General features: G+C 59.9%; 3 protein-coding genes across 3 annotated transcripts in view; 2 read left to right on the top strand and 1 right to left on the bottom strand.

The window, feature by feature from the left end:
• METAP1D (methionyl aminopeptidase type 1D, mitochondrial) overlaps window positions 1-3,133 on the top strand; it is a 52,926-nt gene extending 49,793 nt beyond the window's left edge. Inside the window, exons 7-10 of the mRNA XM_068407958.1 lie at window positions 941-1,038; window positions 1,672-1,719; window positions 2,621-2,699; window positions 2,837-3,133. Coding sequence (XP_068264059.1) covers window positions 941-1,038; window positions 1,672-1,719; window positions 2,621-2,699; window positions 2,837-2,915 — 304 coding nt within the window. The 3' untranslated portion in view covers window positions 2,916-3,133. The remainder of the gene's footprint in view (window positions 1-940; window positions 1,039-1,671; window positions 1,720-2,620; window positions 2,700-2,836) is intronic.
• A 3,735-nt stretch (window positions 3,134-6,868) lies between these two features.
• On the top strand, window positions 6,869-8,796 carry DLX1 (distal-less homeobox 1). Its single transcript, XM_068407880.1, has 3 exons — window positions 6,869-7,375; window positions 7,895-8,094; window positions 8,449-8,796. Exons 1-3 carry the CDS (start codon window positions 7,063-7,065, stop codon window positions 8,701-8,703), a joined length of 768 nt encoding a protein of 255 aa, XP_068263981.1. The 5' UTR covers window positions 6,869-7,062; the 3' UTR covers window positions 8,704-8,796.
• Window positions 8,797-17,207: 8,411 nt separating this feature from the next.
• DLX2 (distal-less homeobox 2) lies at window positions 17,208-18,517 on the bottom strand. Its single transcript, XM_068408184.1, is given in 4 exon segments — window positions 17,208-17,450; window positions 17,452-17,526; window positions 17,782-17,969; window positions 18,193-18,517. Coding segments are annotated over 4 exon segments (831 nt in total).
• Between the last annotated feature and the right edge of the window lie 3,140 nt (window positions 18,518-21,657).

Here is a 21,657-nt window from a genome sequence, read left to right as displayed (position 1 = left end):
ATTTCTGTTTTGGATGCGGGCAGCCCTCCTGGCTGAGCTGCCTCAAGTCACCACCTCCACCACTGCCTCCACCACTGCCTGAGTAAGGGCAGAGCCTGAGAGTGAAGCCCGCAGGCATGGAGTAGCCCAGCAGCCAGAGGACACCCCATGTTTCTCCAGGTCCTCCCATTTTTAAGGATCAGGATAGGACTTTGCTTTCCCGACATGGGTAGGGATCAGTGCCGGGCTGTGTTCCTGCAGGTAGCTCTCAGAGATGCTCCTCCCTGAGGCAGGCCATGAAGGACAGGACAGATCTCCCAGGCAGAACTGAAACACCATAATTGTTATGATTTGGTTTTGCTACTGTGGTGGTGGGTTCATTAAAAATACGTTGTTAATTAGCATGAACAGATTTGCTGGGGTTGCAGTACATTTTGGTATTGAATGTTTGCAGTATTTCAGAAGGGAAGCGGTAGGGCTCTTAACTCTCCCCGTTAGCACCAGGATCCTCTCCTGCAGAAAGCCCGGTGCAGGCAGTGGGTGCACGGCCCAGCACAGGTTCTGCGCCTAGGGAGGACTCAGCGAAGGCTGCGGTTTGGTGGTGTGCTGGGTTCTTGGCTGTGCAACTTGGCTGCTGTTTAGCTGTCCCACGTTAAAATTAGTTCCCAGTGAGCTCATGGAAAAGGTTACTGGACAGGGAGACAACATGTTGCCGTCTTGCTTAGACAGCAGGGCTGGCACAGGAGCTACCAGCCTCTGCTGGCAGGCGCGTTAACTCTGAAACCTAACAATGGCTCACCGGTGCTAGCTCTGATGGCTGCTGTCTTTCGGAGCAGGCACAAAGTGGTGACGCGGTGCTGGGGCGGAGGTGAGAGCTTGCGGGAGCCGGGTGCTGCCGAGGCCGGCTCGCGGAGGTGGTAGTCGGGGCGTGCTCCCTCACCTTGTCCTCTTTGCCCCGCAGCTCCGTGGCGCAGCGGGGCGGCTTCCAGGTCTGCCCCTCCTTCGTCGGCCACGGCATCGGGTCGTACTTCCACGGGCACCCCGAGGTGTGGCACCACGGTAAGCGGCCCCCGCCAGCCGGACCTGTCGCCCCCCGCGCTGGCTCCGCCGCCGGCGGTGAAATGACTCCGGGGGCCGGGGAGGGCGGTCAAACGAGCAGAGCCGCCCACGCACGCTGCCGGTCCCGGCGGGGGTCCGGGGGGGCTGCCCACGCTGGGAAGCTGTCGGGCAGCCCCGGCTTCGCTGAGAGTCGCGCGGGTGTTTTTGAGGACAAATCGCTCGTTTAACGGAGTCATCGCGGCAGCTGGGCCCCGCGGGCCGCCTCCCCCGCCCCGCTCCGGGCGGCAGCCGCCGTGTGCCGCGTCCCCGCACCCCCGCGTCCCCCTATCCCCGCATCCCGTCCGCGCCCGAACCACGCCGGCAAAGTTTGTCGCGGTGCAAATAAATATCGCCGCGGAACCGTGAAAGCCCCGGACCGGCCTGTGAGGAGCCGCCGTCGGGGCCGTCCCGCTGCCGCCGGGGTGGGAGCGCTGTCGGCGGGTGCTCCGGTTCGTAGCGGGGGCCGGCGTGCACAGTACCTGCCAGCCAAGAAAGGGACTTAAACCAAGTGCTGGTTGCGTTTACTAAAAAAAAAGAAAAAAAGAAAATTAAAAAACCCCCCAGCCGTAAACGCGTTTTTATTTTCTTTTGTAGCCAATGACAGTAATTTGCTAATGGCAGAAGGAATGGCGTTCACAATAGGTTAGTAACTCTCTGCTATGGTTTTATTTTAAAAAGCACACACAGAGCAGCCCAGATCTGTACTATTTCTTTATTGGGATATAGAAAGATCCATGCAGATATGGGGATGTCGGAGACACTGACCCTTTAGGAAGCAGATTAAAATACCATTTTTTAAAAGCGCATTAAGGAACCAGTTGGGTGAAAGAGCTTCCGAATTATAAGATTTAGAAAATTAAATGAGTATTATAAATCTTATTATTAAATGACATATTTTACACATATTTTCGGCAAGGCGGAGGCTCAGACGGCACACTTGGGCTGTGCAGGATGAGAAGAATGCGGTGGTGACCCCAAAGCCGTGGTCGCAACGAGCTGCTGGGTGGCTCCTGTGCCATTTGCTGCCTGCCAGAGCTGCTGGTTCAGTTTGGGGGCTTGCAGCACCGATAACCAGTCAGAGCATCGCCCCCCAGATGGAGCGTGCTACATACCAGTGATGGAGAGCTGCTGGGGGAAAAGCCCTCTTTCTCACTGTGTGGCTAAATGGTGCAGCAATTAGAGGGGAATAAGGAAATTGTTGTTTTGCTGATTTAATGAACATTTTAAACCTGTTTTAAAAATTCAAATATTTAAAACTATCTGCTGTTTATAAGTGTGGTTGGTGCTTTGGTTATTATCCATGGGGTCTTAATTAAAGCTTGATTAAAATTCCCTGCTTCTACAAAAGAGGAATGGACAACTTCCTGCCTTGATACTTCATCTTCCTCTTTAGTTCACATTTTAGTGTTGCAAAAGAGTGCCGGCCCAGGGAGGATGGGACCTGTGCAGAAGGGGAGCTACCTGCTGGGACACCCCCGCTTTCTTGCTTCATGGTCTGCGTGGGAGTGCAACTAGCCTTAGAAAACATTTTTTCTTGTTGCAGAGCCAATAATAATGGAAGGATCCCCCGAATTTAAGATTCTGAAGGATAAATGGACTGCAATTTCTGTAGACAATAAAAGGTGCCCGATTTTATTTTTTGATCTTTCCTAAGCCTTGGAACTGATAACTGACAGATAGAACAAAAAAAAAAAAGGATGAGTTTTATGGGCGTGGTGGATGCATTTGCCCCCTAATAACTGCTAAATGTGCATTTCAGATCAGCGCAGTTTGAACATACCATTGTGGTTACCTCAAAGGGAGCAGAAATCCTCTCTAAACTGGTGGAAGAAGCCTAAAGATGGAGCAAGGAGGGACTCGCTATGCTTCTGGGATTTCCAGTTTCACTCGGGACAGAGAGGAGGTTTCTGTAATTTCTGTGGGGAATGGGTGCTGCGTAAGTCGCTGCAGGGGTCAGAAAAAGCAGCTTGAGCGGTCAGCTCTGGACATAGTCCTGTCTGTATGTTACCTGGTGAGTATTTAATAAAAGTCCCTTGGCTTGTTTGTGACCCTGGAAGCAGCGATGCACAGCCTGCAAGTGCAAAGGGTTTGGGTTATTTGGGGTGAGGGGCAGAGAGCAAGTCCCCTCTCTTCCAAATCCTATGCGGGACAAACATGTATCGGATGACACTGTTTCAGTGCAGCTGAGAGGACAGAGGAACATAGCATTTTCCCTTTATAGCTGAGCTATGGAGTCAATTTGTCTTCACTGCGATTAGCACAGTGCTGTCTCCCAGGCTGTAACTTCTACTAGGAAGGAAAAAAGTTTCTCAAGGGTGGCAGGCAGAGGCAGCAGCCTCTTCCCCCGCAGCCATGCCTGCAGCTTTCTCCCTTCCTGCCTCGGCTAATTTCTTTTTGCACAGCACAAAAAGTGTTTAAAAATTAGATGTGAAGTGCGTTTCTCTGGAGATCAATAATGGCCCTGCTTGAAGAATTAGCGAGTTTGGGGTAATCACTGCTCTGTAGTGCCCACGTTAGTTAAGGGAGAGGCACTCTGCTGTTTAAGCGTTTAACAGAAACGGGGGAGTTTGCCGTTTGGAGGATGAGCCCGGCTCCTGCCCGGGGTTTGGAGCTGATGGTCCTCATGAGCTGCGGGTCCCGCTCGGTCCCGTGCTCGCTGCGGTCCTGTCCCGGGCCTGCCGGGGGTGGAGGCTTTGGTTTGCAATTAGCCGGTTGCTGACTGCCCCGTCGGGCCGGCCCTGCGACCTGCCTGGCCTGGGTGCTTGGAGGATACCGGAGCAGGACCCGGTCCTGTGAAATGCAGGGTAGCCTTGTATATATGTGACATAGAGAAGTGCCCCAGAGCCGCGGCAGCAGCGGTGCAGTTTTGGTACAAATAACTTGCCCTTAATTGTAGGCAGATGCGGTCCTGCGCCGGGGGCTGGCCGGCTGGGCATGCTGGCGGCCGGGGCCGCTCAGCACCGGCTCCCTCAGCGGTTCAGGGCAGAAATAAGCCGCTTTCTTACAGCTTTGCTCTGCTGTTTGTTTTCACTCGACTACAGCGAGCTGTCAGCTCTAATAGTTTCTAACAGCATCTTTCCAAAAAGGAGGACCCCCCCAGAACACGGCTAACACCGCGGGGCAGCCGCCGGCTCCGTCCTCCCCGGGAGGACCTTGGAAGGCCTTAAAACCTGTGAAAACAAACCATGCAGCCAACAAGTTTACAAATACACAGAGGTTAAACAGCGCGCTGCGGCCGCGGGAGGCGAGGGACCCCCAGCACTGCCCGGGGGGGATAGGTCGTTTCCTCACGCCCCGCCGCCCGGCCCCGCTGCCCGCTCCGAGGGGCACGGGGGGCAGCTGGGGGTCCCGCGGCACACCACGGGCGCGTCCCGGGGGTTTCGGATGGCACCGCAGGTGCTAAGCGAGAAAGATGGGAGCAGAGAAGGGCTTCTGCCCGTCCCCTGCCCCTCCGCTGGGCCGCCTCCGCCTTCTACCCCGCGCTTACCGGGGCGTGGGCTGAGGCGGGAGCGGGGCAGCCTGGAGCAGGTACCCCCCCAGACCGGTGTAAGGGGGCTGCTGGCAGCTCCTGGAAGTCGCTGTTTGTTCTGAAGTCACCCCGGTAACTCTGATGGGACTGCGGGTTTTACCGGCCGCTGCGGAGCGGTGGCGGCCAGGCGCTGGCATTGATGCCACACGTGTGTAATCCTAATTACGAACGAGACTAAAGAGATGCCTCGGCTGTGAGGGGACAGACAACCCCTCGCACAAGCCCTTCACGCAAGAAGTCTTGCCGGGCAAGCACGGAGAGTGCCCCGACGGGGCGATCGCCCCCGCGAGGTCGGGGCGTCCCGCGGCCCCTCCGCGCCCGCCGGAGCTGCGCTCCCCGGGGCCGGCGTTGCACGAAGGGGCGGCGGCGGCGGCGGCCCTGCCCCAGAGGACGGGTGTGAGCAGAGCCGCGCCGTGCGGACCGCGGGGTTTTGGCGGGGCCGGCGGGACTGTGGTTCGCCCCGGGACTGCCTGCTCCCGACCGACCGGAGGAGGTGGCGGCAGACCCGGCGAGCATGGAGCAGCCTCCCCGCAGCCGCCGGGCTCGAAGCCGGCGAAGGTGCCGGAGCTGCCGGGGCGCCCCGTCCCCCCCTCGGAGAAGCGCGCAGAGCCGCCTCGGGTGGTCACTTACATGGCCGGGGGGCAGAGCCGGCTGCCAGAGGAGTCCGTCCGGGGACACACCGCTGCCGCCCTTCCCGCGCCAAGCCGCGGCGGTTTGTGAAGATGAACTTTGCGCATCGCGAGCAAAACAAGAAAAAAAAAAAAAGAGGGGAGAGGAAGTAAAAGAGGCGTTAGGAAATGGGCAATTAAAACCGACAGAGCAGCTAATGAAAACACGGGCAAAAAAAAAGACCAGGAGCAGAGGGCCTCGGTCTTGTCAGCTTTGCGCAGTCATTAGCCGGTTGCTTCAAGGACCGTCGCTGCCCGGCGGAGCCTGAACGCGGTGCGGGCGCTGCCGGGGGTGCCCGGTGGCGCCGGGGCAGGGAGCCCCAGCCCCGCGCCGGCAGTGCCCACCGGCGGCGGCGGGGGAAGACGGGTCGGCGCTCGTACCGCTAACGGCTAACGGCATCAGCGCCGCGATTTGTTTTGAATGCTCACTTTTATTGGTGTTCTCCCTCTGCCAAAATGTGTTTGATTACACAGATGTGGTGCCGGGATAACTGCGCACCCTAGACAGCCTAGGTGTAACCGGGAAAGTTCAGCCCAGGCCAGATCAAATCCCAGGCTGTTTAATGCTGAAAGGCTGCATGTTGCTATTAGTGTTAAATATATGGCTAATTATGCGTATGAAAATTAAACATCAGTGTTATGCTAATGGGGCCGCCTTCAGCTGTGGATCAGAGCACTTGAGACTAGCATTTAATCAAATGAATCAGTAACTAATACATCTGCACGTGTGAACTTTCAGAAGATCATTTTCCTGTTCCAGTCACACCGCTGAATTATGAAAGAAATAATTATCAACACTTTCTAATTATCTAACAAAGTAATTTGGGACTCATAGTGGGCTTTCTGGGGAGGATCTCCCAAGTCCCACCTCATTTACTGCTCACGCACGCGGAAGTTTTCATTTTAAGCTCAAACGCGCCGTTTGGCCCGTTCAGGGCCGGTTTTGTTTCGCTGGGGTTTGTTTTTTTCGCTTGTAAGAACAAGAACGGCAATAACCGGGCGGCGCGCTCCGGAGGTGCGGGCGGCGCTGGGACCCGCGGGCCAGAGCGGAGAGCCCCTGCGCACCCGTGGAGTGTTCGCGGCCGCTTTGTCTGCGGGTCCCGCCGCCGTCTGCTGGAGCTGGGCGCGGAGCAGGGCCCGCCCGGCGGGCCAGCACCCCGGCAGCCCGCCCAAGCCGGCGAAGCGGGGCCACCGTCCCCTCCGCGCCGCCTGCGCGGCGAGGGGCGGAGGAGAAGGGCGGAGGGGGTGCGCTACCTCCTGCCGTGTCCCGGCTCGGCGCCCTCCGTCGCCGGCGACGGGAGCGGGCGGCCCAGGCGGCTCCTCGCCCGGGGCCGGCCGGGGACCGGTGCTGGGGAGCCGGGGAGCGAGGCAAAGGCCGCCGGGCCGGGCCGCGCCGGGCCCCACCGTTCCGCCGGTGCCGTCGGGGCGAGCGGCCGGCGCTCGCGGAGGCGCGGCGCTGCCAGAGCCGCTCTCCGCGCTCACCGGGGTCCGGGCGAGCCCCGAGCTCCTTGGACCAATCCAAAGCGATTATGCAAGACGGCGGACCAATCAGCTCCGCCAGCTCATGAATATTCATAGACTTGGCTGAGTCAAAGCTTTTAGGCGAGTTTGTGTAGATCTACAGCATCATGCTTAGACTTTTCAAAGAGACAAACTCCATTTTCTTATGAATGGAAAGTGAAAAACCCTGTTCCGCTTAAATTGGGTTCTTTCCTGTCCTGAGAAACACAACAGACCCTAAAAAGGCAAGCTGAAGAGAGAACACACACACAGACCAAGCGACAAGAAATGACCATGACTACCATGCCAGAGAGTCTAAATAGCCCCGTCTCAGGGAAGGCTGTCTTTATGGAGTTTGGGCCGCCCAGCCAGCAAATGTCTCCTTCTCCCATGTCCCACGGACACTATTCCATGCACTGTTTACACTCCGCGGGCCACTCTCAGCCTGACAGCTCGTACAGCACAGCTTCGTCCTTCTCCCGACCGCTGGGCTACCCCTATGTGAACTCGGTCAGCAGCCACTCGACCAACCCCTACATCAGTTCAGTGCAGTCCTACCCCAACAGCTCCAGCCTGACTCAGACCCGGTTAGAGGAGACAGGTAGGTGCACTCGGCTTTGGGGAGGGGGGAGGTGGGGGGGAGGGAAGGCAAAGAGGGAGGGAGGGTGCTTGTGTTAAAAAAAAAAAAATCTATCGGGGGGGAAAATTAAATTAAATTACAAAATATTAGTCAGGAGAGGCTGAGGATCACAGGGGAGCAGTACACAGAGCACACAATGCCCGGCTGGAAAATAAATCAACCCAGATGTGCACGTATTAGTCTTCGTAATTATTTATTGCGTAGCGCTATAAACAATGTATGCAATTAAGGGTAATTAAACCTAAACTGCAGCCTGTAAAAATAGCAAACTTTCTCTGGGAAGGAGCCTGGGCTGCCATAATCGCTCGGAGCCTTTGTTAGCGTTACTCGAGCTTCACTTTTCTTCCTCCTCATTATTGTTATTGTTGATGTTGCTGCTGTTATTGTTACTATCGCTGCTGCTATTGCCGTTACTGCTATTATTACTATCGCTGCTATTATTATTATTATTATTTATTCTGCACCGTTTGTGGTTTGTAGGGGCCGAATCGGAGAAAAGCACTGTGGTAGAAGGAGGGGAAGTTCGATTTAATGGGAAAGGGAAAAAAATCCGCAAACCCAGGACTATTTATTCCAGTTTGCAGCTACAGGCTTTGAACAGGAGGTTCCAGCAAACTCAGTACCTGGCTCTCCCCGAAAGAGCCGAGCTCGCAGCATCTCTGGGACTCACCCAGACCCAGGTACAACTCCGACTGAGCCGACCCCTCTTCTGTTTCCCCGTGGGAAGACCCCACGCGTGATGCAGACGGGTCAAAGCCGCGGGCAACGGGGCCCGGAGCGACGCAAGCTCCACTGCGAGCCGCGGCGGCCTCCGCGGCACCGGCTGCGCCTCCGCGGTGGAGTTGGTGACGGGGGGGGTCTTACCGGGTGGTTTGACATGACAAAATGGCAACGGGCACAACAGCCACGGGCGGGTTGATAAGGAGGAGAAGCTGGGGGGCCGCCGGGTGCGGGGGTCCGTCGGACCCCGGGGTGGGGGGGGGATGCTGGAAGGTACCGAAGGGTGCTGAGCCCTGCGCCGTTCCCGTTTGCAGGTGAAGATTTGGTTTCAGAACAAGCGCTCCAAATTCAAGAAGCTGATGAAGCAAGGAGGGGCCGCCCTGGAGAGCAGCGCCTTGACCAACGGCAGGGCTCTCTCGGGCAGCTCGCCACCGGTGCCCCCGGTGTGGAATACCACCTCTGCCTCCGGTAAGGCCTCGTCGGGGACCCCTGGCACCTACATCCCCAGCTACACGTCGTGGTATCCTTCGTCCCACCAAGAAGCTATGCAGCAGCCGCAGCTGATGTGATTATAAACCCGTTTTCCCCTACCGCAAGCACTATCGGTCCCGAAATTAACATTATTACAGAAAAAACAAAAACAAAATTTAAATAAAATAAAAGGAGAGCGGGAAAAGGGGGGGGGGGAAGAGAGAGGGAAAGAGAGAGAGAGGAGAAAACACAAAAGAAACGCAAACAAGCGAACAACCAGGTCTCTTGCCCATACAGCCATTAGGACGCTGCCCCGTAGCTGGGTGCAGGGAGCACAGATGTGATGCGGGCCGGTTCCCAGCGCTGACAGCTGCCCGAGCGGCCCCGAGCACCGCACAACAGCCTGGGAGCAGAGCGAGCGCCGGCCGCGGCTTTGTGGGACAATCAGAAAAAGATGTTTGAGGGGGGGAAGCCCTCTCCTCTGTCCTGTCTGTCTGTCTGTGTCTGTTGAAATGTAGGTCATTTATTTACTACCCCGATCTGACGGTCTCTTCAATTGCAAGGGGGAAGGAAGCTGTACGATTTCCAGAGCTTCTTTCCGTCGACGTTTTCTGTACCTTTCACTGTCCATCTGTATATTTTTCTGTTGTTGTTAAAAGGGGAAGACAGGGGTTTTATTTATTGACTTAAATTACCACTATGAGAGTGCTAGAAACAAACGGACAATCCGGCTTGCTGAGGGCACTGCTCGGACGCAGAGTTTACTTCAAACAAAAACCACACACGGCCCCCCAGCCCCGGCCCCCCCGAATAAATCACCACAAGAGAAGGATGCGATTTTTAACTTTTACAATAACTTTTATACTTCGCTGGTGTGGAGAGGTTTGGTCCGAATGATTTGCATTTCTCGCGTATTTAACAAAGAAAATAAATGCACATTGTTTGGTACTCTGAAGTGGAATCGCAGCAGCTGCCGAGCGCTTTGCTGAGGTGAAGCGAGCCGCGGAGGACGGAACGAGAGCCCCGAGGGCGGCGGTGGAGCGGGTGGGGACCCGCCGGGCGGGAGGGCGGGCGGCCGGGCGCACCGGCGCAGCGCCGCGCAATCCCGGCGGGGCTTCCCAGCGGAAAGCCGGCCCTAAGTCGAAATGCACAAACCGACGTGCAGGAGCTACTCGCTGTACATATTTTATTCTTTATTATTATTGTTCTGTAAACATGTTGCACAAATTTAGCTTTTTTTTAATTATTATTATTATTTCCGTTCTGGTTCGTGTGGCTGTAAACCATGATGCTTTGTGTACTGAGATATTGACATTTTACTCGTGAAACTCGGAAGATGTGATAAACTGAGCTCGGCTGTGTTTAGTGTTCTATATGTCAAAGTTTAGTTTTATATTGAGAATGTTAACTTATTGCTTTGTATCTGGGGAAGGAAAGAAAAAAAAAACAACACAAATCTTTGTACATAAGTTATAAAGTTTCTTTGAGACAGTAAAATTATGGTTTGGAACAAGACACACGCGTGCTCCCTGTCTCGTAGCGTGGCCGGGAGCAGGGCCCGGGCCAGGCTCCGCGCTCCGCAGCGGGACTGCGGCGGCCGTGACCGGGAGGCGAGGCGGGGGCAGGGGGGCGGCACGGCCCGGGCCACCAGCCTGTCCCCGGGTGCGCCCGGTCGGCCCCCAGCCAGGCGGCGGCGGCGGCCGTCGCGAAGTGCCGCGGGAGGCTCCGCGGAGAGGTGGCTCGGGGCCGAGGAGGACCCGGGACCAGCGCCCGGGCTGGGAGGGGGATGTGGGCGGGAGGGCAGGCCGGGACGGGCCGGATCGGCCCCGGCTCCGGCCCCGGCCCCGGCCCCGACAGCCAGGCCAGGCCGGCTGTCTGGGCCGCGCATCCCCTCGCCGGCGGAGCCGTCCCGCTGCCGCCGCGGCTATCCCAGAGCCGGGCTCAGATGTGCCCGCTCCCCGTGGCGGCCCCGCTCCGGGCACAGCCCGCAGGCGCCACTGGAGGGGAGCGGCCGGGCTTGGCCGGCCGGCCGTGCGCGGCTCTGCGCGCAGGTTCCGCGGGGGAGATGGTGTGCAGCCCCGCGGGGACAATGCTTACCCGCCCCGAGGTACGTCGCTGCGCGCACCCGCTCCCCAGTCCGCGAGGCCGTCGCGCAGCCGCTGCGCGGCAGCGCAGTATGCGCCCAGGCGCACTCAGGGCGGCCCGCGGGAGTGCTGGATCCGGCGCGGAAAATACTTCCCAGCTCTGTGTTTCCCGCGGTGCCACGGCCCGGTCCCTGTCCCGGTCCCGAGCAGCCCGAAGCCCCGAGCGGAGCAGGAGCGGGGCAACCCCGCAGCCCCGCAGCACCCCGGGACCCGCGCAGGTCCCGCGGCGGCTGCAGCTAGAGACCAAACGCCGTTGACCGGACGGGAACGGGGTGGTCAAGCAGTTCGGAGCGCTTTAAAGATATATCAGCTTCTCCTAATTCAATAACGTCTTGCTCACAGTTCAAATAGAGAAATTATTAGTTTTCTCTCAGCGAGGCGGTCTTGAGTTAGAGTCTACTATAATTGTACATTTGAAAATGTTAATCTCAATACAGGCCTAATTAATTCTGCCTTGTTGCTGACAAGTAGTTCATCAAATATCGGATTCGAAGATTTTAATAATGAGGATATTAATTAAACTATGAATAATCCAAAGGTGCTTATATTGAAACAATACCTCATTACAATGATTAAGTCCTGATTTCGAATATTATACCTTTAACAATTGTCACCCCGCAAACACAACCTTATGGATGAGACTGTAAACGGCAAAATGTAATTTTGGGATATATTTTTTCCTTGTTGGGAAAAAAAAAAGTGCCCCTCATTTTCAAACACTTCTGAAATAGGTTACACACAGCTTAATGATGATCAAAATGACTCTTTTCTGCAAAAAAAAGACCCCAAAGTGCGCGTACAGCTGCAAACCCAAGAGGGTCAGCATCATTTCACTGTATTCTCTTCTTGATTACAAGCCGAGCCCATCAAACACAACATAATTACAGTAATTTCAGGTTTATTTATTCTAATGCAGTTTCTCCATCTCTCTGGTAATTATGAGCAATTTTTTCGCCCAGGGAATCTTTTTGCATTAACAAAAGAGATAACGCACTGAAAGCCAAATTTGCTGTGCATTGAGAAAAGCGAAGAAAAAAAAATAAAATAGGTGCGAGCTGCCATCTCTGCAATTCTCCTATATTGGAGCTCTGCAAATTGCTTGCAGGTGTATGGAGCAGAGCTGTCAATAGGAAGGGGCTTCCAAATTAGCAAATGCACAATGTTGAAGTAATGAAGACAGACTTAGCAAAATTGCCAAACAACAGATACCTCTTTAATATCTTCCACCCAAAAAGAAAAAGGGAAAAAAAAAATCCCTTTGGAGTGTCCCTGCGAACCCCCTTGAATGGCTGGGGATGTTGTACATGTGTCAATCTAATTGCAGAGCACAGAGCGGCCCCTGGAACTAGAAAAAAAAATCAAATATCAGAGCCCAAGCCCGTTTGCATTCGGAATTTGCTCCCTTCGTTTGACAGAGGGGGATAAGCAATCCCCGCCGCCGCACGCACCGCTCTCCCCGCCGCCGGCCGCCTGCCCCGCTCCCGCCACCGCCACCGCTCTCACGCCGGTGAAAAAGTCCCATGGTCCCCCCCGCGCCGGTGCCCTCCCGTCCCGCCTCCCGGGTCCCGGCCGGGAACCGGGCAGTAACGCTCCCCTTCGCAAGGCACCGACAAACGCAAACCGCGAAACCACCTCCGAAAACGAGCGCGCCCCGGCGCCGGCAGCCCCCGGCCCCCGCGGGAGCCCCGGGCAGCGCGTGCCCCCGCTCCGCCCGCCCAGCACTCCGCGGCTCGGCGCGGCTCGGCCCGCGGGATGCCCCGGCGCGGCGCGGCTCGTCTCGGCTGCGCGCCGCATTCCCGCCGCCCGGCCCGGCGCCCCGCTCCTGCCCTCTCCCTGGCGCCGCCGGCGAGGAGCTTTGAGGGGAGATGGGGCCGGCGGAGCCGCTGCCAGTACTTCCTCCCCCGGCCCCGGCCCGCGGGGCATCCGTCCACGTCGCGCCCCATTCACTCACCTACCCCCGCGAGCAAGGAGCCTGTGTCGCCACCCTTACCTTCCGCCTCAGTCCCTGAGGCTCGGGGCACAAGTCTCTGCTTTATAACAAACCACAGGACCGAACGCGGCTTTTTGCTACGAAAGTTACAGGAGCGAGAGAGTGTGAGAGACAGGGAGAGGATCGGGGAGGGAGAAAGAAAGGGGGAAGAAAGGGGGAAAAAAAAAAAGAAGCAGCGGAGCACAATAATAATATCCTGAGAGTGCAAATGTGGATTGAGATCCCCCAGAGATGCACATGCCTCTGAGCGCAGCAGCCTTTTTGCAGCTCTGCTCTTGCAGAATATGACTGAAATTTTCTGCTATATAGCCTCTGTCTTTATAGCTGATGAAAAAAATTGCAGATTATTAGCATAAATGTTTACTCTTCATTACGCTGATGACATTGTGCACTCGAGATCTTGGTAATCTTTGGGAAAATTATGAGTAATTTTTAAAAATTTTAAAGCAGCAGCAGTTACCATGCAATTCAGGCTAATTCTGCGTAGGCTCCGAACGGATATAATTATCGAGGAGTCAAGATGTTATGCTAAAAACTATGCATTGATATTCCCATTTATTATGTACATACAACTTTGACAATGTTGATGCTTGAAATAGCAGGAAATTGTCTTGCGCAAAAATTACAGTCCATATTAGGACATGTGAAATTGCGAAGAATTATATAGTAATTGCAGGCTTTCAGATGGGAGAGCCAGAATGCTCAAACTAGTGCAAATGTGGATAAAATTACAGATCAGAGCAAAAATTAGGAAAAAAAGGGGGTCTGGGATTTTTCAAGTTGGCTATAGGATTCCGGAAGTGTCTAATGCCACATGATTGCTGCAGCTTTAGGGGAGACATTCATGCCTCAAATAACTCCTTTTGCCAGAGCCGCTTTAATTGAATTTCTCGTGCTTTTTCTTTTCACCGGGGCAAATGAGTAAATTGCCGACCCACGGCACAAGCCCGGCAGGCCCCGCCCGTGCGCCGGGGAGGCAGAGGGTGCCCCTGCACCCCCGCACCGGGCCGGCCAAGGAGCCGTCACTTACCCCGGACCCCCCCCCGGGGCCGGCCCTGCTCAGTCGCCCCCGCCCGGGGCCGGGCCCGACAGGGGGGCCGTCGGGGCTGGGACGCGAGGCGGCATCGACCCAGGTCCCCCCCCACAACCCTTCCCGGAGTGCTGGGGGGGCAAAGGCAGCTCTCGCCCCTCGTCCGCCCTGCTCCCCGCGACTCTTCCCGGCCCCGGCTGGCCGAGCCCCGCGTAGCTGCCGCCTTGTGTGGGGGCGCATGGTTCACAGCGGTGCCCGCCCCGTCCGATCGGCCAGGGAAAGAGCATGAGAAAACAGACTGCAAGCATACACATATCTACACGTATGCATCGCCGGGGCGTGCGGAGGTGCAGCGCGCCTATGCATCCCCTTGCCGCCGCCGTCCCCAGCACGGTGCGAGCCGCGTCCCAAGCCCGTGCGAGCAGCGGGCGAAATGCGGAGCCTGGAAGGGCTGCGGGAGCTGCGGGGATGCCGCAGGGGTGAAGCACGAACTCCCCCACGCACACCCCAGGTGCGGGCAGCCCAGAGAGAGCTGCTGTTAAAACGGTAGCAAATAAATACTAGTGAATAAATAATAATAATCAACTAAACAGGAGAAGGAACGCGCGGAGCGCAACAGGGGCTGCCCGCAGTCTCCCCCGTCCCGGGGGGGGTGTGCTTTGTTCCCAGACCGCTGACAAGCGTCCCCCGGCAGGGCACGGCCCCGCCCCGGGGACCCCACGCCGCTGTCCGCATCCTGCCCGGCCCCACGGAGCCGAGCCACGCTCTGCACCGCGCCGCCGCAGCGGGCTGGAGTCCCTGGGCGAGGAGGGACAACGGGGAGGGGACGGAGGGGCAGGTGTTTGGGGGAAACTTAATTTAACAGCGAGAAGCGCCTGTAAAAACGACGGGGCAGGGAGGTCTGTCCCCGTCCCGGACATGTCCCGCGCCCACGTTTTCCTCTTGCAACCCGGACGACCGGTTTATCAAAACTTGTCACCTAGCAGAGGTGTGTCCCAGCTCCCTACACGCCCCCCCCGCCGGGGCCCGCGGAGGCACCGCCGGGAGCGCAGCCCCTGCCAGACCGCGGGGGCGGGGGGTTCCGCGGTGCTGCTCGCCACGCGTGCCCCCACCACGCGTGCCCCTGTCTCTGGAGGTGGTCCCCCTGCCTTATCCCCCCTGCCCCTCTCCATGCTCGCCACCCCAGTGCTTCGCAGGCCGCCAGCGAGAAAACTCCTTCCCCCCGGCCCGAGCGGACGGCCGCTGCCGCCGGGTCTCCCCACAGCCGGCGGGGGGGCTGACGCGGGGGAGAGGTGCGGGACGGGCCGGCCCCGATCTTTCCCGGGGCCGCTCTGGGCTCTCCTCCCTGTCCGCGCCGCCGGGGCAGCTACGGGGCCGGCGGGCAGCTGCCCCTTCCCCCTTTGTCTCTCCCGCTCCCTCCTTTCGCCCCCTTTGCAGCCGCCTCTCTCGCCGCCCCTCCCTTCTCTCTTCCTCACTCCTCCTTCGCCCCTCTGCCCTCCCCCCTCGCCCCCAAGATTTCCTCGAGCTCTCAGGAGCAATCTGCCCTCCCGGCCGCCCCCACCCCAGCGTGTCCCCTGTGGGGCCGCCCCCCGCGCCTTCCCCGGCCCCGCCCGGGCTCCTCATGCCAAGGAGAGTCCCGGCCGGGCTGCACATTCCTTGCCCCGGGCGAGCTGGCCTGGGCCTCTTCATTGTCTTGTCTGCAGTGCGATCCTCCGCACCGGCCCCTCTGTCCCCCGCACCCTCGGGGCGACAAGGGGCAGAGAGCCCCCTCTCACCTCCCTTTGCTTCTTCCAGCCGCCAGGCCCTCCAGGGATGCAGCCCGGAGGGGTACACCCCTCAGGGTTACAGCTCGGAGGGGCACAGCCGAGAGGGGGTGCAGCCTAGAAGTGGGTTCGGCTCGGAGGGGTGCAGATGGGTAAGGAGCATCCCCGAAAGCTACATCCTGGAGGGGTCCAGCCCTCGAGGGATACATCCCAGAGAGGTGCAACTTGGAGGGGGTGCAGCCTGGAAGGGGGTTCAGCCTGTAGGGATCCAGCCCTCGCAGGGTACATCCCAGAGGGGTCCAGCTATGAGGGGTGACGCCTGGAGGGCTACATCCCAGCAGGGTACATGCTGAGGTGTCCGGCCCCTCCAGGGGCACTTCCCGGAGAGGAGCAGCCGGTGCCTCTAGCCCCCGAATGGCCAAAGAGGGACCCGGGGGCAGCCACCAGCTCCGGCCCAAGCAAAGCTCCCATGCCGGCTGCCGGCCTGGGTGCCACCGAGGCGGGGGGAGGCAAAATTTATCTGGGGCATGGTTGCGCCCGGGGACCCGCTGCAGGCGTACTCCGGTCCCCGGACAGAGCCCTGCCCCAAACCTCTCTGGCCAGTCTGGGAGACGGCAGGAGCCAGTCCCGAGCGAAATGTCGCTGGCGCCAGCAGGCCGTGGGCGGGGGGGACAGCTCTGGGCTGCTGCAGGCAGCGCTGAGTGATTCATGGTCTCGCCGAGAAGACTGGCTGGGGCGAGATTTTATTGTAGACGGGAAAGGGAGGCGGGGAAGGGGGGAAGTTGCCGGCTTGCGGCACTAGTTGCGGTGGGGAGGTGGCGGAGGGGAGGCAGCCCTCTCCTCCAAGCGAGCGCCGGGGTCCGGATCGACACCCCTAACCTCCTTCATCCCCAAAGAAACTGAGCGCGGGCACCATGGAAACAATAATTTATTTAAATAATCTCTGCTTATTGTAAAAGAAACATTAAAGAGTGTTTAAGTTTTCCATAATAAATAACAAAAAATACCTTTTTTTTTTTTTTTCCACTACTCTGGACATCTAAGCGGCGCAAGGGCAGGACCAGCGGCTGGGCTGCCGGCGAGGGCGGCGGAGGGGAGGGCTCGCCGCGGCTCGGCGCCCTCGCCGGGGAGGCCCCGTCGGGGCACGAAACCCGCCCAGAGGCACCGCGCGGGCGGGAGCCCCCCCGCCGTGGGGGACAGACCCGCCCTGGCACCGCCGCCTGCGACCGGCCCCCCTCGCCGGACGGATTCGTTCACGGCTAAAAAGGATAACTTAAACACGGGAGGCTCTTGTTTTAAATCTACATATAAAAATTATTTATATTTTTTTTTTTTTACATTTTATTTTTGTAGTCCCCAACATCAAAGTGAGGTCATCCGCAAAGGCACCTATCAACTTTAAAAAAATAAAAAGTTAACCAAAGTTCTGCACCGGTGGTTTCATGAAAAAGCCGGGATGGAAGAAGAGGGCAGGTGGGTGCTTGTTTCGCAGCGCGGTTCTTTTGGTGGCGGCAAGGCGGACCCCGCGGGGCCGAGCGCACACGGGGCTCGCCAGAGCCGGCGGGAAGGGACGGGCCGCGGAGCGGCTCCTCTCCACCGGGACGGCCGGAGCCAGGCTTCTCCAAAACACCAGTGCTGCACCTCGGGGCCCCGCGGGCTCCAGTCCCTGCGGCGCCTAGAAGATGCCGCCCCCGCCGCCGTGGTGGTGCGGCGGCTGCGCCGGCTGCGGGAGCGAGGCGGCCGCCTGCAGGTGCCCCGGGCCGCCGGGCGCCGGCGGGTACCACGAGTAGCTACCGAGGAAGGCGGCGGCGGGGCTGGGGCTGGTGGTGCCGGCGCTGCCCGCCGTGCGCGGGTGCGGAGCAAAGTCCCAGGCGGGGGGCGAGGCGGGGGGCGGCGGCGAGGCGCTGCGGCGGGGGGGGCGGCTCCGCCGGGATCTCGCCGCTCTTCCACATCTTCTTGAACTTGGAGCGGCGATTCTGAAACCAGATCTTCACCTGGGGGAACAGGGGCGTCAGGCGGCCACAGCCTCAGCGGGGCCGCCCGGGCCGCCCGCGGCGGGGCAAGGACGAGCAGCCTTCGCAACCCCGGCGCTGCCTCGGCGGCGCGGCTGCTTCCCCCGCACTCCCACTCCGGGGCCGTCGAGGCGCTGCGGGCCAGCCCCCCTCCCACGCCCGCATCCGACCCCGCGGAGGGCGAGTGGCCCCGGCGGCGCGGGACGCTCCCGGGACGCCGCGGCGGGAGAGCCCTACCTGTGTCTGGGTGAGGCCGAGGGAGGCCGCCAGCTCCGCTCTCTCGGGCAGGGCGAGGTACTGGGTTTTCTGGAAGCGCCTCTGCAGAGCCGCCAGCTGGAAGCTGGAGTAGATGGTCCGGGGTTTCCGCACTTTCTTGGGCTTCCCGTTCACGATCCTGATCTCCGGATCGCAGTCTTCTTTCTCTGCTGCGGCAGAAACGGAGGCCCCGGTGAGGAGAGGCGCCCTCACCGCCCCGGGCCCTGCCCCCAGCGCGGCATCACCGCCTGCCCGTCGGGGCGGCCCACCGGGGACGAGCGCCCTCCCAGCCCACCCCGGGTCCCGAGCCCCGACCGCCTCCTCGCCGGGCCTGGAGGGGCCGCCCGGCTCCCGCCGGCTCCCCCAAGCCCCCGCCCCGGGGCTCGGACGTACCGGAGTCGTTGTTGGCCGGAGAGGCCCTGCTGCCGTAGGGCCCGTAGGAGCCGTAGGCGCCCGCGTAGCCCAGGTCGTAGCCGGCCTTGGCGGAGTAGGGGGCGGTGCCGCCGCCCGCGTAAGGGTAGGAGCCCACGGGGCCGTAGGGCGGCCCGCCCGCCGCCCCGTGCTGCTGGTTGGTGTAGTAGCTGCTGTCGGTGGCCGTGGAGACGGGCAGCGTGGGGGACTCCTGCGGCTTGTGCAGGCCGCCGTGCTGGTGGTAGCTGCCGGCGGAGATCTGGCTGGCGTGCATGTCCGGCACCAGGCTCTCCAGCACCCCAGTCATCCCGCGCCCCCGCCCGCCGGGGCACGGGCCGCCGCCGCCCCGCGGCCGTCCCCACCGGGGAGAGGCGGTCAGGGCCGCGCCACCATGCTCGCCGCGCTGTGCTGCGCTCCGCGCCCGCGGGGCCGGGCCGGGCCGGGGCGGGCAGCCGCGCTCCCGCCACCGCCAGCGGGACGGGCTCTGCGGCGCCGCGCGCCGCCGGGACAGCATTTAACACCGGTCACGTGGCGCAGCGCACGTCACCTAGCAACAGCCAATGGGGCGCCCGGCTGCGCCGTATCCCCGCGGGTTCGCGGGGCGCCGGACGGCAGCGGCGCCGGGCGCGGGCACGAGCGGCTACGGGGTCGCGCCCTGCGCGGGGCTACGCGGCGCTACGGCCCGCCGCGGCACCGGCACCGGCAGCGGGACTGGGACCTTCCCCGGCCCCGTCGTACGGCTCATGCCGCTGCCCCTCTCCGCCGCCGCCGGAGCGGTCCGACGGGGCGGTCCGACCCCCGCCGGTGAGCGTTCGGGGCTGCGGCTCGGCCCGGCCGCTTCTGCCGCGCTGTGCCCAGTATGTGACCCGGCCAGGGAAAGGCCCGCGGCGTCCGTCCCCCCAGGAGCTGCATCCCCGTGCGGACGCGGCTGGCGGTGGGCGCCGGTAGGACGGCAAGCGGCGTGCGGAGCTGGGGGGGGCCGCGGTCGGCGATCCCTCCCGGGTGCCCTGTCCCCGGGGCGTCGGCCACGTGGCGGGAGCGCTGCTCTCGCCTCCCGGTGCCAGGGCGGGAGCGCTTTCCAGCGAAACCTCCGCACAGTTACACGCGGGGGGCGGCCCTCCGGCTGGTACACACGCACGTGTATTTTACACAGCAGTTGCTGACGGCACCCACGGGACGCCCCACCACGCGGCAGCCGGTAACGGCGCGTTGTTGCGGCCCCGGCACGACCGCGGGACCGGCGGTGCCGGGCACCCCCCGAGCGGCTGCCGACCTCCCTGCCCCGTCCCTGCCGGCTGGCGGCTGCACCGAGGACGGCGCCGGCCGACGGGGGCGGGTGCCGGGCGGGCGCGGCGGCGCTGCCCTCGGCCGCCCTCTGCCGGGGCCGCCCCACGGGGCAGCAGCAACCGGCGCGGCGGCCCTGGGCAGCCGGGGCGGTGTCTCGGGAGCGCAGTGAAATGCCTTCAGGACGGATTTTTGTTTTTATGTTTTATTTTTCTCCCTCGACTGTCCCGCCGCAGCGCGGAGCCGCTCCTCAGGAAGCGCGTTTCTCTCGCAGGGGAACGTGAAAACGCGGCCGGTCCCCGCGCCCCCCGGGGCTGCGGCGCTGCGCGGGGCGAGGGCGGGAATCTCACGGGTGCTCGTGGGGCCGCGGGGGGGCGGCTGGCGGCCCCAGCGCGCCCCCACGAGTCCCGCGCGTGCCGATCGCGTGCCCCCGCGAGCCCCGCGCCTGCCCCGTCTCACGAGCCCCGGCGGGTGCCCCCTCAAGACCCCTCCTCGCGCTCGCCCCCGCCCGGCGCGCGCGCGGTTCCCTCACAGCGCAGGTGCCGGTGCCGGCTCCTGGCGCCGCCGCGCGTCCCGCCCCCGCCGCCGGGCCGCCTCACCCCGGCCGCAGCCCCGCTGCGGTCGCTTTGAAGCGGGGTGCGGCTGGAGCCTCTCCGTCTGTGCCCGGGGGGGGCGGTGGCGGGCGCCGGGCGAAGGTGAGCGGGGCCGGGCCGGGGCCCCGCGACGCCGGCTGTGGCAGGTGGCTCCGGGAGGCGGGGTGCTCGGTCGGGCCGGCGTTAAGCCTTCGAAAGAAGTGACGTACCGAGAACCCGGGGTGACACCTCCGGTATCTGGTGCCCGGCGCTGCCGGGGCGAGCGGAGCCCTCGGGGTCCCGGGGACGGGCCGGGAAAAGAGCAGCGGCGGTTGCGGAGAGGGCACGGCGCCGGTACCAGGGGGCTCGCGTACTGCGGGCTCTCTCAAACATAGTATTTAATGCAGAAAAAAAGCTTGTTTATAAAATCCGCAGTGTGAGGTTACTGCTGTGCCACGTTACATCTTTGTACGACGCTTTCTGTCCATTGCGGGATGGGCGCCGGCAGCCTGAAGCAGCCGCTGGCTGGCACGGGAGAGAAGGGGAGAGGCAGAGCTCAGGGCGGTCAGCTGCTCTTCGTTAGTCACGTTTTGCAGCATACGAGGTAGTTTAAAAAAAACCCCAAACTACAAAGGAGACACCTTATCCCATTTTGAGGACTTCATAATGCAAAAAGAGTTTCTTGGAAATTTGTCTTGCTATGAGGAAAAACTTTTTTTTTTTAAATGAAAATAAATATTTTAGTGCTATATAGCCCCATGCATGTGCGTGGTGATTTACACAAAAAGTGAAGGGCGTGGTTTTGTTTACTTCATCTTATATTAGTAGTCTTCCTCATGCAAGTTGTTCCTTATAAGTTAGTGCAGGGCTCACAAATTTTAAGTGCATTGTCGCATGGTAACTGTTACAGAGTCTCATGGCTTTGTTCCTGCTCTTTTTTTTTTATTATTTTTTGCCTGTCTGGAGGCACAGGCTCTGCTGGAATGACCACTGGAGAGTTACTTATGCATCTATTCACATGGCTGATCTTGTAGATCTGATTTTGTTATTTATTATTTACCTGAACTTTGTTCATGAGTAAGGTGGTTGTTTTAAACGCTAACTTGTATAAGTAAGGGCATGAATGTCCAGGCTGTGAAGGTGAACAGGTTATGATGCAGGGAGGGAAGACATCAGGCAGCAGGAAGGAAAGAGGAAGGGTTGTACCAGGTAAGAGACAACTTGGCTAACATTAATGTTTTAAAACACACTCCTCTGAATCAGTCTTGGTATTAGCAAGGAGTTTAAAAAAATAATGGCCTTAGGATGTCCCGTGTTTCTGCGTTTCTGTGTTCTCATGTCGAGTTGATAATTTTAATTCTACCTTTTTTTTTGTCCCTGCTTTGGGAATTGTGAATATTGTCTGGATGGGTAATTAGAAAGGACCCAGGGAGTCTGGGGCGTGAGGTAAAACTCAGAGGAGAGGAGTGTTTTGTGTACTTGCTATCACTACTCAGCAGTCATGCTTGGTTTTGGTGTAATAGATCATGTGTTGTTATTTATGTCCTGTGAGAAGGAATGTTTAGGTGATGCAAAATATATATCTTATGGA

The sequence above is a fragment of the Nyctibius grandis genome, chromosome 9, assembly GCF_013368605.1.
Source record: "Nyctibius grandis isolate bNycGra1 chromosome 9, bNycGra1.pri, whole genome shotgun sequence".
Classification (NCBI taxonomy): domain Eukaryota; kingdom Metazoa; phylum Chordata; class Aves; order Nyctibiiformes; family Nyctibiidae; genus Nyctibius; species Nyctibius grandis.
The sequence above is the reverse complement of the archived record's forward strand: the minus strand, read 5'-3'. Positions and strand labels throughout refer to the sequence as shown.

Excerpts from the sequence above, each read along its gene's own strand:
- DLX1 (XM_068407880.1), top strand. The coding sequence starts at position 7,063 with ATGACCATGACTACCATGCCAGAGAGTCTAAATAGCCCCGTCTCAGGG. Across the intron at positions 7,376-7,894 it reads GACCCGGTTAGAGGAGACAG|GGGCCGAATCGGAGAAAAGC; the intron begins GTAGGTGCACTC and ends TGTGGTTTGTAG. Across the intron at positions 8,095-8,448 it reads TGGGACTCACCCAGACCCAG|GTGAAGATTTGGTTTCAGAA; the intron begins GTACAACTCCGA and ends TCCCGTTTGCAG.